The sequence below is a fragment of the Oncorhynchus mykiss genome, chromosome 4, assembly GCF_057628025.1.
Source record: "Oncorhynchus mykiss isolate SJ-2025 chromosome 4, ASM5762802v1, whole genome shotgun sequence".
Classification (NCBI taxonomy): Eukaryota; Metazoa; Chordata; class Actinopteri; order Salmoniformes; family Salmonidae; genus Oncorhynchus; species Oncorhynchus mykiss.
This window is the reverse complement of record NC_143025.1, coordinates 43117761-43131758: the sequence shown is the minus strand read 5'-3', so window position 1 is coordinate 43131758 and position 13998 is coordinate 43117761. Positions and strand designations below refer to the sequence as shown.

At 42.3% G+C, this 13998-nt stretch overlaps 1 protein-coding gene across 2 annotated transcripts in view; it reads left to right on the top strand.

Moving 5' to 3' along the window:
* ivns1abpa (influenza virus NS1A binding protein a) overlaps positions 1-13203 on the top strand; it is a 30856-nt gene extending 17653 nt beyond the window's left edge. Inside the window, exons 7-14 of one of the 2 annotated variants that reach the window (XM_036968753.2) lie at positions 3144-3269; positions 4794-4907; positions 5433-5577; positions 5755-5979; positions 6104-6225; positions 6347-6605; positions 11657-11830; positions 12078-13203. In XM_036968753.2, the coding sequence (XP_036824648.1) occupies positions 3144-3269; positions 4794-4907; positions 5433-5577; positions 5755-5979; positions 6104-6225; positions 6347-6605; positions 11657-11830; positions 12078-12337 (1425 nt within the window). In that variant the 3' untranslated portion in view covers positions 12338-13203. Of the gene's footprint in view, positions 1-3143; positions 3270-3747; positions 3795-4793; positions 4908-5432; positions 5578-5754; positions 5980-6103; positions 6226-6346; positions 6606-11656; positions 11831-12077 lie in introns of those variants that run through there. The other variant, XM_090232071.1, reaches the window with a different exon arrangement.
* Positions 13204-13998: the final 795 nt, after the last annotated feature.

Sequence of the window (13998 nt, the reverse complement as noted above, 5' to 3'; positions counted from 1 at the left end):
AGTGAGAATGTCTGCTCCAAGCTGCTCGTGCATGCAAAACTGCTGGCACCCAGCCATCCACTGACGCGATGTGATCTTTCTTGCTCAGTTTCAGGCTTTTATTCTGAAAAATGTCTAAAGACTGAAGCCATAGGAAAAGGAATCTGGTTGATATCTCTTTAAATGGAGGGAAGGCATGCAATGGAACAGAGGTTTCAGGAAAAACAGCACTTCCTGGTTGGATTTTCCTCAGGTTTTCGCCTGCAGTATCAGTTATGTTATACTCACAGACAATATTTTAACAGTTTTGGGAACTTTAGTGTTTTCTATCCTAATCTGATAATTATATGCATATTCTGGGTCTGAGGAATAGGCAGTTTAATTTGGGTACATTTTTCATCAAAATACTGCCCCCTACACCCTACAGGTTAATGCAACCGTGGTGTCAGATTTCAAAAACACTTTACGGAAAAAGCACACCATGCAATAATCTGTATGGCGCTCAGAGACCAAAACAGCCAAAGAGATATCCGCCATGTTGTGGAGTCAACATTATTCAGAGATAGCATTATAAATATTCACTTACCTTTGATCATCTTCATCAGAATGCACTCCCAGGAATCCCGGTTCCACGATAAATTATTAACTTTATGTCCAAATACCTTCCTTAGAGCGTTTGGTAAACAAATCGAAACACGCGTGCAAGGTCAGACAAAGTCCAAAAAGTTATATTACAGGTCGTAGAACCATGTCAAACTAAGTATAGAATCAATCTTTAGGATGTTTTTAACATAAATCTTCAATAATGTTCCAACCGGAGAATTCCGTCACGAGCTCATAGCAATCTGCCAGACACCTGGCTCAATCCCCTCTCATTCGGCCCCACTTCACAGCAGAAGCATCAAACAATGTTCTAAAGACTGTTGACATCTAGTGGAAGCCTTAGGAATAGCGTTAGGAATATCTTCAATAGGAAATTAGTTGAAAAACTACCAACCTTAGATTTCCCACTTCCTGGTTGGATTTTTTTCTAAGGTTTTCTCCTGCCATATGAGTTCTGTTATACTTAGACACAATTCAAACAGTTTTAGAAAACACTGAAGTTTCTATCAAAATATACTAATTATATGCTTATTCTAGCTTTTATGGCTGAGTATCTTATTCATCCAAGCTACTCAATACTGCACCCCAGTCACCAAGAAGTTAAAGCGTTCGAGTACAGTTAAATAGTTAACACGAACACAGACGTAGTGGTCAAAGGCACTGTATCGTAGTGCAAGAGGCGTCACTACAGTCCCTGGTTCAAATCAAGGCTGTATCACATCCGGCCGTGATTGGGAGTCCCATAGGGCGGTGCACAATTGGCACAACATCGCCCAGGCCGTCATTGTAAATAATTGTTCTTAAATTTAACTAGGCAAGTAAGTTAAGGTTACACACACAAAGGGTTATTTTGTTGCCATTTACTCCCCCTGAACAAGGCAGTTAACCCACTGTTCCTAGGCCGACATTGAAAATAAGAATTTGTTCTTGCGCCTAGTTAAATAAAGGTAAAATAAATTACCAGTAAAACATAATCAAAACCTATTTATTTCACTTACTTGCTGTTTCATTCTTCAGATGTTTCATTCTCAACCAGGATTTCTATGGAATGCCGTTTGGGTCTTCGCGTGTCAAAAAAAGATGCATGCAAGATACCACGATTTGACCAATCAGGACCTGAATATGACTGCATGTCAAAAAATTTAACGCTTTCATTCATTTTTTACGTAGTTTTTACACTCACTCATATTTCATATGTCACAACGATTCATCGATACATATGCTATGATGCTGGTAAAGTTGACTTGTGCACCTACAGTGCAAACAATGTAATTCTTGTAGTTCTTCCCCTAAAAGCAAAATAACATCTGTTTCAGTAGCTATAGTTAGCTAGCTAACTATATAGCTAGGTGTCATCTAAAATAACCCTAATTTACAAGACCGTTCTTATTTTATTAATGGTGGTTGGACCCATCTATGTGAAGCTAACCACAATAAGGATTAACCACAATAGGGACTTTGTGGTTAGCCTTCAAAATAAATGAATGGAATGATTCTACAATTTGTATTCATTTGCATCACTGTCAATGACATTATTTTGATGGCAAACTGCAAATTCCACTATTGTGGCTAATCCTTAATGTGGCGATCTTCACAACCCGGTCCGGTTAAGCCTCATTAGCCAGATGAAGCTAGCTAGCTGCTTATAAAGTTAGCTTTGGGCAACAGAGTTAAGTTGCTGACTAGCTATTCATTTTCATGAACTGAAGTTCAATTTCAGTAGGCAAACATCAAGTGGCAACCTAGTTAATACTTACTAGGATTCCTAAATCATTGCTAAGAATAATGAAAATGATTGAAGTTTCTACTGGTCATTGTTTTCAGGCTGGTTATATTGGTGCTAACTAGGTACCAAGCTAAAGCTAGCTACCCCTGAAGTTGCGGTCGAACAAATTATGCTTTATTACTAATGCGGTATTGTAAACACATCGTTCGTGGCCAGTGTTTGCTTGTTTGCAGACTGTTTTGAAATACTTTGACAGTGCTACTGTATCTTTGACACGCAAAGACCCAAATTACATTCCATAGCATGTATCTCGTGACTCTATTACTGTGTAACTCCGGTAGGGCAACATCTGGGAAATATGGCGTACTTGGTATTGTGTACCAGTGCTCGACCAGTCGGCGAAAGCCAACATCACCCACGACAGAGAACGGTGGAATGTCAAGGACAATGAATTCCATTATCTTGGCTTTAATGGATTTCGCCTTTTGAGTTGTCCCACTGAAATGTTCTTACTCTTTCAAATGACTGCTCGATCTACACAGCAGATATTGTGGGCTAGTTTAGAAATTCTGTGTTGCAAAATGTGACCCAACTGGTTATTTATGGCCTTCAAATACACTTAGTTGCATTATTACTTTTGTACTACAGAATTCACCAGTTACTGGTTTTGATTGAATAGTCTTCTTTGTCTCCAGTTAAGGTAGAACGCATCATAACCCTAGCTAGGCTATGATGGTTCAATAAGGAATCAGTGTCTTGTGATTTATGATTTGACCCTAGCCATGGTTGATCCGAGCACCTCTTCTGACTGGTCTCCTCTTATCTGTCTCTACAGTTAGAAGTAATGCTGGAAGACAGCTTGAGCCTGCCCAGCAATGGCAAGCTCTACTCCAAGGTGCTTAACTGGGTCCAGCGCAGACTGTGGGAGAATGGAGACCAACTGGATAAACTGATGGAGGAGGTCAGTACCGTAGCTGGAGACTAGCTTGCACTCATCCTCCCCATATGCATCCCTCCCCTCCTTTCTGCGCTTTCCTCTAACAAGTTAAGGCACTGTTCACAACTCAATGTGGCATGATGTCATTTCACACACTGTTAGGACTGTTTGTTTTTTCGTTCTTTTTTTAAGTGTTAAGTTATGCAGTACAGTGTACCTGGCCATACTGCAAACTAGAGGTGAGCAGAGACACAGCCGTGTGGCTGTTCGCTCTTTGATATTTATGTTTTAGTGATCAGTTGGTTCCACCCACAGTATTGACTTTTGGTCTCTTTCGCATTGAAACAAAGTGAGTGAGCAGGTCTTTGACTCTGTTCTGTCTCACCGATGCCCTTCTCTTTCTGAGCAGGAGTGTGTGTGCGCATTAATTGTGCGTGTGTCAGTGAGCGCTCCAGTTCTAATGACTGTTCCTCCCCGTTGATTTCTCTGTCCTCCAGGTTTATTAACAGCAGCAGGAGACGACTGAAGAGCCAAGACTGAGCCACCAGGGTAATGAGTCAGAGAGCGAGAAACAGGGAGAGAAAAAGAGGGAGGAGAGAAGCACCTCCCTCTCTCTACAGCCGGATATACAGCCGGATTGATCATCCGGATATACAAAATTACATGCAGTAGAGTACTCAAAGAAACCCATATCCACTGAACAGTACATCTGCTTAGCACATAACCATGATTACCCCAACCACCCCACCCCCCTGAGACTCGATACACCCCTCATAATTCACTGATCTAACCCCTTATTTTGGAACCGCATTTAATATGAACTATATTTATCCAAATCAGTGATTGCACAGTACATTTTAAGAGCTTTGTCCTTCAACGTGGGCAAGAGCAGAATGACGGCCATTTAAACCAACTTTTGAAATGCTTCTCTGCTCAAGCATATTCCACACACCATCTCAATGCCCACATCATAATCCAATCACTTATTTGAACAGATTTTTGTTATACTAACTTTGATTAAAAACAACTTTTTGTTTTTTATTTTATGACTACTTGTATGAAATGTCAATGTATGTTGAAGCTTTGCCTTCACCTGCTGTATGAAAGCATACCTCATGCTTTTACATCAGGAAACTGCAGTGCCTTTTTCGTTTTCCTATTATAATTATAATGACCGACTTCAGCCAGCCAGCCAGGAGCGTGGTTTCTGGTTTCCAAGCAGCCTGTGAGGTCATGCGGACTGAAGACGTTTCCAAATGTTGCGTATTTACCAAACCCAGACTCCTCCTTTTTTAGATCTTATGGAGAGAGGGCAGCACAGAAGCAGAAACTACTGATTTTGTGTGGACACCTACATGTCCTGTAACCACCTCTGTTCGTTCTGTGTGTCTATGTTGATAAAGAAGCAATGGCTCCTACCAGTGACAACAGATCAGCCTTCCTCCCTCACTGTCCTCCTTCCTCCCTCACTTTCTTGTTGCCCGGGATGCTGCTGTGTTGCCATGGAGACAGCCTGCCACATGGGTGATGTCGCTGTGTGTCTTGCAGGTGCAAACGTTGTACTACTCAGCCGACCACAAGCTGCTCGATGGCGCACTCATCATTGAGGAACCTGGGCTGTTTGGGGTTGGTGCGGAGGAGGACCACATGCAGTTGGTTCAGGTACACAACCCACCCCTACCTGGACCTTTCCTGGGCCTACCCGAGTGTCGCTTGGCCCAACTTGGCTTTTATCCCACCTTATGTAGCCTGGCAACAAGGCAAACAATTAGTTTGTAGAACCTGGTGATACTACAGACCTGCTTGCTTAGCTCATGTTGCATATTAGACTGGTTCTCAGATCAGTCTTTTGGCGATTGGGTCGTGATTACTACCTTTTTGTGTGTGTTGTCTCAGTATGTAGCTGCTTCTGCATTTGTAAAAGTCCTCCCATTGTCTGTGCTGTCTTTCAGCTTGTTCAGATTGTTTAAAATTTGTTGTAGGCTGGTTTGAAACATTTCAGGGGGACTGGCACTGCTAAAAGAATGTGCTTGGATGTATTTCTATGCAGGTTTAAACCCAGGTTTAGTCCATTTTCAGGCCAGATTGTGGAGTGCGCTCTGCAGCCAGCTGGTGTATTAGGCAGTGGTGGGATGATGTGGCTGTTGCCTCTGGCTGGGCTTCTGTAGCTGCTTTCTGCTCTTGCAGAAGAAGCCCCCCCGTGAGAACAGCAACACCCAGAGACAGCCGAGCTCCTCCACCTCCGGCAGCTCTTCACCCTCCGGCTTGGCCTCCAACACACCCAAACCCTGCAGGAGAGAGTGGAAGTACATTGCTTCCGAGAAGACCACCAGTAAGTGAATGTGTCGAAGAATGTTTGAAGTCTTCGATGTCAAGGAGTGGGTGTATAGCATAATAATGTGTATGAATAGCCTAATGTTTAAGATAATAACATTTGTTTTTATTTAGTTATTAACATCACCTCCGCTCATACATCACCTCCCTCCCTCCTTCTCCATCTCTCTTCCAGACAACACCTACCTGTGTCTGGCCGTACTGGACGGGGTGTTGTGTGTGATCTTCCTGCATGGTCGCAACTCTCCCCAGAGTTCTCCCTCTGCCACACCATGTCTGATGAAGAGCCTGAGCTTTGAGGCTCAGTCTGAGGAGCTGGAGGAACACCCGCTGACCTCCATGCACTACGCCCGCTCTGGCCTGGGCACTGCCACCCTGCACGGCAGGCTCATCGCTGCAGGTATGCAGGGTTAACCAACCAATGGGCCTCTCTATCTGGAGACTGGCACTGACAGGTCTCAAATATTAGATTGTCCAAATCAACCTTTTCCTGACCTTGTATCTTCTGTGTATGTTCCCTCCAGGAGGGTATAACCGGGAGGAGTGCCTGAGGACTGTGGAGTGTTACGACCCCAAAGAGGACCTCTGGACCTTTACTGCTCCCATGCGGACTGCCAGGGCTCGCTTCCAGATGGCCGTGCTCATGGTACAACACACCCCTGTCCTTTGAACCCGCATTTCCTATGATTGACAGGTGCCTGTCTGACCCTGACTGATCAATAGTTTTCTGACTTAAACCTACCTCTTTGTCTCCTCTGATCTCTTAGGGTCAGCTGTATGTGATGGGTGGCTCCAACGGTCACTCAGACGAGCTGAGCTGTGGGGAGACCTACGATCCCCACACTGACACGTGGGCTCAGGTGGCAGAGCTCCGGACCAATCGCTGCAACGCAGGTGTCTGCTCGTTGAACAATAAGCTGTTTGTGGTGGGAGGGTCAGACCCCTGTGGGCAGAAAGGACTGAAGAACTGTGATGCTTTTGACCCTTTGACCAAGACCTGGAACAACTGTGCCCCACTCAACATCAGTACGTACCAATACCACACATACACTTCCCTAACTATTTATTTGAATTTGGCTTTATACTCCAGCATTTGATTTGAGATCAAATGTTTTATGAGGCGACAGTACAGAATGTCACCATTATTTGAGGGGTTTTCCACATTAATGTAGAAGTGTTCAGAAACATTCTGTTCTTATTTACAATAAGTGACTCAAAAATGACATGATTTCCCATTCATTGGGCACAACATAATTCGAAACACAACCAAAACAAACTAAAAATTAACCCAACAAGTTTGAAGAGTCACAACCTTGCATGCTAGGTAAATGGGACCAAATACTAAACTTTTAACTAAATTGAATACATTTGTAGTACAAGTACATTTGTCAAAGTACTTGACACCTTAAAATGGGCGGACTAGATGCATAAAGTGCATTCATTTCTAAACGGTAAAACATAGGTATTAAAATACCCTCACGTAAAAGGCTAAATTCTTTACTGTCACATCAATATAAAACATTTTATATCAAATCCCAAATGCTGAAGTATAAAGCAAAATTAAACGTTTTAGCTTCAATGTTCAAATACGATTGTACTGTACACATGCTGTACCAATATCACACACACACTGAGCAAAAAGGGTTCCAGATTATACCAAAAAGGGTTTCTTTGATCTGTCACAGGACTGAATGCTTTAGTATGGTGCTTATGTACAGTGCATTCGGGAAGGTATTCAGACCACTTTAATTTTTCCACGTTTTGTTAGGTTACAGCCTTATTCTGAAATGGATGAAATTGGGGTTTTTCCCTCATCGATCTACACACAATACCCCATAATGACAAAATAAAAATGGGTTTAGACATTTTTGCAAATTTATAAAAAATGAAACTGAAATATCACAAGTGTTCAGACCCTTTACTCAGTACTTTGTTGAAGCATCTTTGGCAGCGATTACAGCCTCAAGTGTTCTTGGGTATGATGCTTGACGCACCTGTATTTGGGGAGGTTCACCTAATCTTCTCTGTAGATCCTCTCAAGCTCTAAGCTCTGTCAGGTTGGATGGGTAGCGTCGCTGCACAGCTATTTTCAGGTCTCTCCAGAGATGTTAGATCGGGTTCAAGTCTGGCTGGGCCACTCAAGGACATTGAGAATTGTCCAGAAGCCACTCCTACGCTGTCTTGGCTGTGTGCTTAGGGTCGTGGTCCTGTTGGAACATTAACCTCTCTGGGATATGTGGGACGCTAGCGTCCCACCTGGCCAAAAGCCAGGGAAAATGCAGAGCGCCAAATTAAAATAAATTACTATAAAAAATCAAACTTTCATTAAATCACACATGTAAGATAGCAAATTAAAGTTACACTTGTTGTGAATCCAGCCAACGTCAGATTTCAAAAAGGCTTTTCGGCGAAAGCAAACGGTGCTATTATCTGAGGATAGCACCATAGTAAACAAAGAGAAAGCGTATTTCAACCCCGCAGGCACGACACAAATACAAATTCATGCCTTACCTTTGACGAGCTTCTTTTGTTGGCACTCCAATATTTATTTCACCTTTATTTAACCAGGTAGGCAAGTTGAGAACAAGTTCTCATTTACAATTGCGACCTGGCCAAGATAAAGCAAAGCAGTTCGACACATACAACGACACAGAGTTACACATGGAGTAAAACAAACATACAGTCAATAATACAGTATAAACAAGTCTATATACGATGTGAGCAAATGAGGTGAGATAAGGGAGGTAAAGGCAAAAAGGCCATGGTGGCAAAGTAAATACAATATAGCAAGTAAAACACTGGAATGGTAGATTTGCAATGGGAGAATGTGCAAAGTAGAAATAAAAATATGTCCCATAAACATCACAAATGGTCCCTTTGTTCGATTTAATTCCGTCGATATATATCCAAAATGTCCATTTATTTGGCGCGTTTGATCCAGAAAACCACCGGTTCCAACTTGCTCAACGTGACTACAAAATATCTCAAAAGTTACATGTAAATTTTGCCAAAACATTTCAAGCTACTTTTGTAATACAACTTTAGGTATTTTTTAACATAAATAATTGATGAAATTGAAGACTGGATGATCTGTGTTCAATACAGGAAGAAAACAAACTGAAGCATGCTTTCTGGTCATGCGCCTCTATCTAACAGTACACTTCAAGTGACCCTCGTTCAAGATGGCCGTACTTCTTTAGTACACAAAGGAATAACCTCAACCAATTTCTAAAGACTGTTGACATCCAGTGGAAGCGATAGGAACTGCAAGAAGGTCCCTTAGAAATCTGGAGTCCCAATGAAACCCATTGAAAAGAGTGACCTCAAAGAAATCTGAATGGTTTGTCCTCGGGGTTTCGCCTGCTAAATAAGTTATGTTATACTCCGACATGATTGAAACAGTTTTAGAAACTTCAGTGTTTTCTATCCAAATCTACTAATAATATGCATATCTTCTGGGGATGAGTAGCTGGCAGTTGAATTTGGGCATGCATTTCATCCGGACGTGAAAATACTACCCCCTGTCACCACGAAGTTAACCTTGGCCCCAGTCTGAGGTCCTGAGCGCTCTGGAGCAGGTTTTTATCAAGGATCTTTGTCCTTTGCTCCGTTCATCTTTCGCTTGATCCTGACTAGTCTCCTTGCCACTGAAAAACATCCCCACAGCATGATGTTGCCACCACCATGCTTAACTTCGAAATAGGGGGCGTTCTTTTAATTTTTGGATGAGAAACGTTCCCGTTTTAAACAAGATATTTTGTCACGAAAAGATGCTCGACTATGCATATAATTGACAGCTTTAGAAAGAAAACACTGACGTTTCCAAAACGGCAACGATATTGTCTGTGAGTGCCACAGAACTGATGTTACAGAAAAAAAACCCAGGTAAAAATACAATCAGGAAGTGCCGCATTTTTTTAAAACCGCTTCATGGCAATGACTCCTTATATGGCTGTGGAGGAGTTAGGAGTCAGCTTACCTTTTCCACGTTTTCCCCAAGGTGTCTGCAGCATTGTGACGTATTTGTAGGCATATCATTGGAAGATTGACCATAAGAGACTACATTTACCAGGTGGTCGCTTGGTGTCCTCGTCGCAATTATTGCGTAATCTCCAGCTGCAGTATTTTTCCGTTTGGCTCTGAGAAACTGACTGCCAGGAATGATTTTTCATCGAATAGAATTGTGAAAAACACCTTGAGGATTGATTCTAAACAACGTTTGCTGTTTCTGTCGATATTATGGAGCTAATTTGGAAAAAAGTTTGCCGTTGTAAGTGACTGCATTTTCGTTTCTTTTTCTTAGCCAAACGTGATGAACAAAACGGAGCTATTTCGTCTACACAAATAATATTTTTGGAAAAAAACAAACATTTTGCTATCTAACAGTCTCGTCATTGAAAACATCCAAAGTTCTTCAAAGGTAAATTTATTTTATTTGAATGCTTTTCTTGTTTTTGTGAAAATGTTGCCTGCTGAATGCTAGGCTTATTGCTATGCTAGGCTATCAATACTCTTACACAAATGCTTGTGTAGCTTTGGTTAAAGCATATTTTGAAAATCTTGAGATGACAGTGTTGTTATCAAAAGGCTAACTTGTGTTTCAATATTTATTTCATTTAATTTGCGATTTTCATGAATAGGAAACGTTGTGTTATGGTAATGAGCTTGAGGCTATGATTAGGCTCCCGGATACAGGATTGCTCGACGCTAGAGGTTAACCTTGGGGATGGTGCCAGGTTTTCTTCAGACGTGACGCTTGGTTTCAGACCAGAGAATCTTGTTTCTCATGGTCTGAGAGTCTTATAGGTGCCTTTTGGCAAACTCCAAGTGGACCGCCATGTTCTACTGAGGAGTGGCTTCCGTCTGGCCACTCAACCATAAAAGCCTGATGGTGAAGTGCTGCAGAGATGGTTGTCCTTCTGGAATAGTCTCCCATCTCCACAGAGGAACTCTGTAGCTCTGTCAGAGTGACCATCAGGTTCTTGGTCACCTCCCTGACCAAAGCCCTTCTCCCCTGTTTGCTTGGTTTGGCCGGGCGGCCATCTCTAGGAAGAGTCTTCCATTTAAGAATGATGGAGGCCACTGTTCTTGGGGACCTTCAATGCTGCAGAAATGTTTTGATACCCTTCCCCAGATCTATGCCTCGACACAATCCTGTCTCGGAGCTCTACAGACAAATCATTAGACCTCATGGCTTGGTTTTTGCTCTGACATGCACTGTCAATTGTGGGACCTTTATATAGACAAGTGTGTGCATTTCCAAATCATGTCCAATCAACCACATGTGGAAACAGTGGAAACAATATGCACCTGAGCTAAATTTCGAGTCTCATAGCAAAGGGTTTGAATACTTTTTATTTCTAATACATTTGTAAAAACCTGTTTTTCCTTTGTCATTGTGGGGTATTGTGTGTAGATTGCTGAGGGAAATAATGTATTTCATCCATTTTAGAACAAGGATGTAATGTAACAAAATGTGGAAAAGGGGAAGGGGGCAGAATGCTTTCAGTACCAGTCAAAAGTTGAAACCTACTCATTCAAGGGTTTTTCTTCATTTGTACTATTTTCTGCATTATAGAATAATAGTGAAGACAGCAAAACTATGAAATAACACACATGGAATCATGTAGTACGTCTAAAAGTGTTAAATAAAAATATATTTTAGATTCTTCAAAGTAACCACCCTTTGCCTTGATGACAGCTTTGCACACTCTTGGCATTCTCTCAACCAGCTTCACCTGGAATGCTTTTCCAACCGTTTTGAAGGAGTTCCCATATATACTGAGCTCTTGTTGGCTGCTTTTCCTTCACTCTGTGGTCCAACTCATCCAAAACCATCTCAATTGGGTCGAGGTCGGGTGATTGTGGCGGCCAGGTCATCTCATACAGCACTCCATTATTTATTTAATCTATTTTAGAATATGGTTGAAATGTAATAAAATGTGGAAAAAGTGAAGGGGTTTGAATACTTTCAGATTTCGCTGTATCGCATATACTGTATTCGTGAAGAACTGGAACAGCTTTGAGTTCTGTGAAAAGTGACTAATGTGCAGTGTTAACTCTCTGTGTTCTCCTAGAGAGGCACCAGGCTGCGGTATGTGAGCTGGATGGCTTCATGTACGTGATTGGAGGTGCTGAGTCGTGGAACTGCCTGAACACAGTGGAGCGCTACAACCCTGAGAATAACACTTGGACCCTTATCGCCCCCATGAACGTAGCTCGCAGGGGGGCTGGGGTGGCCGTCTTCAATGGTAAGAGACTACTCCATAGAAATGAAATATTCCAATTCTATGGTCTGCTCTAAACGGGGGCGGGCTTGAGAGGATTACCATGTATAGGGTAATCAGTTCGGTGTAGGAATGCAGGTTTCTGTGGTTGCAACCTTGGAATTTGGCAGAAATGTCCAAATCATTACTCCTCAGATAAAATCTGATTTATGCTGACTCTTTGCTCTTTCTTTCTCTGCTCTCTCTCATCTCCTTCTCTTCCCCTCTCTAGGGAAGCTCTTAGTGGTTGGTGGGTTCGATGGCTCCCATGCACTGCGCTGCGTAGAGGTGTATGACCCAGTCCGTAACACGTGGAGGATGCTGGGTAGCATGACCGTGGCACGGAGCAATGCGGGTGTGGCTGCGCTGGGTGACGTCATCTGCGCCGTGGGCGGCTTCGACGGCAACAACTTCCTGAACACGCTCGAGGTGTACGACCCTGAGACTGACGAGTGGAGCGACTGCTCCGAGGCCCTCTCCTCTTCCGTCTGAGGGTCAGGGGTTAAGGGGCTGTTATTGGGGGGGGGGGGGGGGGGTCTCAAACTAACATGCCTAGTGCTTTTAATTGTGTTTTGTGATTTTCTGTACGTGAGCGGGAGGGACAGGGGAATAATTTTTGGAGGGTTGCCTAAAGCAACATCAAGCCTTAGCATATTGCATATGATATTTTTCGTGCTGTATATATTTAGATTGCTTTTTTTATTTTTTGTATTAAGAATGCCAACATCTTTAATACATTTTTGTGCAATTGAGTTTCTTGGAAAGTTTTGTGTATTGTTTTCTGAGGGTTTACAGAGAAACACCTACTGTTTTGGTCACCAAGACTACCTAAGACTTACTGGTGTGTTCAGAATAGGTGACAGTACTGGAAAACTTTGAGTTGACTTGTTTTAGGAAAGTGATTCTGAATATTTTTTCCATTTTGAACTGTCATTTTAGCTCACACATTCAAATATCTTGCCATTTTGAAGCCTTATTCAAAGAAAGAGGGTAACTCCCATGGCATTTTTGTGTAGTTTAGACTGAAGCTAGATTGCTTGATAAATCTTTAATGCCTTTTTTATATTTTTATACACTGCTGATTTACCAATAGAGGAAGTAGTGGACGCACATGTCTGAGTCATCAAACGAAACCAGTGCCAGTTTAGTAACGCGTAACACACACGCTAACCAACTCTTTTGTTGCTGCATTTTGACTAATCTACTATTATGGAGATTTTGTTTTGAGCATTTTTGAATGGGGTTCAGACATTTGGCTTCGATTTTCTTTTGTGAGTTTAGAATGAATCAATTGGAAAGTGCTGCATCACATTTGTAACAAGCTGATATTTCTTAACTAATAAACCATTTCAACCTGACTGTTTGTCCTCTTTTAGTTTTCCAGTTCAATACAGTACTAGAACTAAGAGTCAGGTTTGACTGGTTTGTTAAAGTGGAGTGACTCGCTGTCTTTGAGGTAACATTGGGAAATTTCCACCCCGGGGTTCTAATGAAATAACCTGATTTATACACATTCTATAAACCTTCCACCAATTGGATTTTGCAAGTCACTATTTTTTCCACCAGGACACAATTACTGTCCCCGAATATAGCATTTCTCTCCCTTGCTTCTCTCCGAGAGCAGAAATGTATGGCAGCATGGTCAATGCAGCCGAATCTGATCCTTTGCCTAATTGGCAAAATATCTGATCTGATTGGTCAATAGACCAATTTGTGGAAGAATATCAGAATTGGGCTGCGCAGCCATAGCTCCTCTACCAGTTAGTTTCCACTGGGACCAGATTACCTACCTCCCTAATGGCTGGATTCAATCCGTATTGCGGAAGAGCAGCATAAAAAAATTAAGAATTTCCGATTGAGCCTACATGTTTAGTGTGAATGCAGTCTCCGCGACCGTGGGAACAATGTCTTAATTGTCAATTGCGCTATAAAGCTACGGCTTGAATAGAGCCCTAAATCCTTTCTCTGGTCCTATTAGGGTGTAATTTGAAGGATTACACTAAATGTAGATTGCCTGCAGAGCAGGGAGGGAAGGATAGAGGGACCCAGTCAGTCTGGGTCACATGATCTCTAAAGGTGGGTGAATGGCGCAACACCTGAGCTGTACCTGCAATCCCTTGAACTACCCTGTCCTTGGACATTGGCTACCTTAC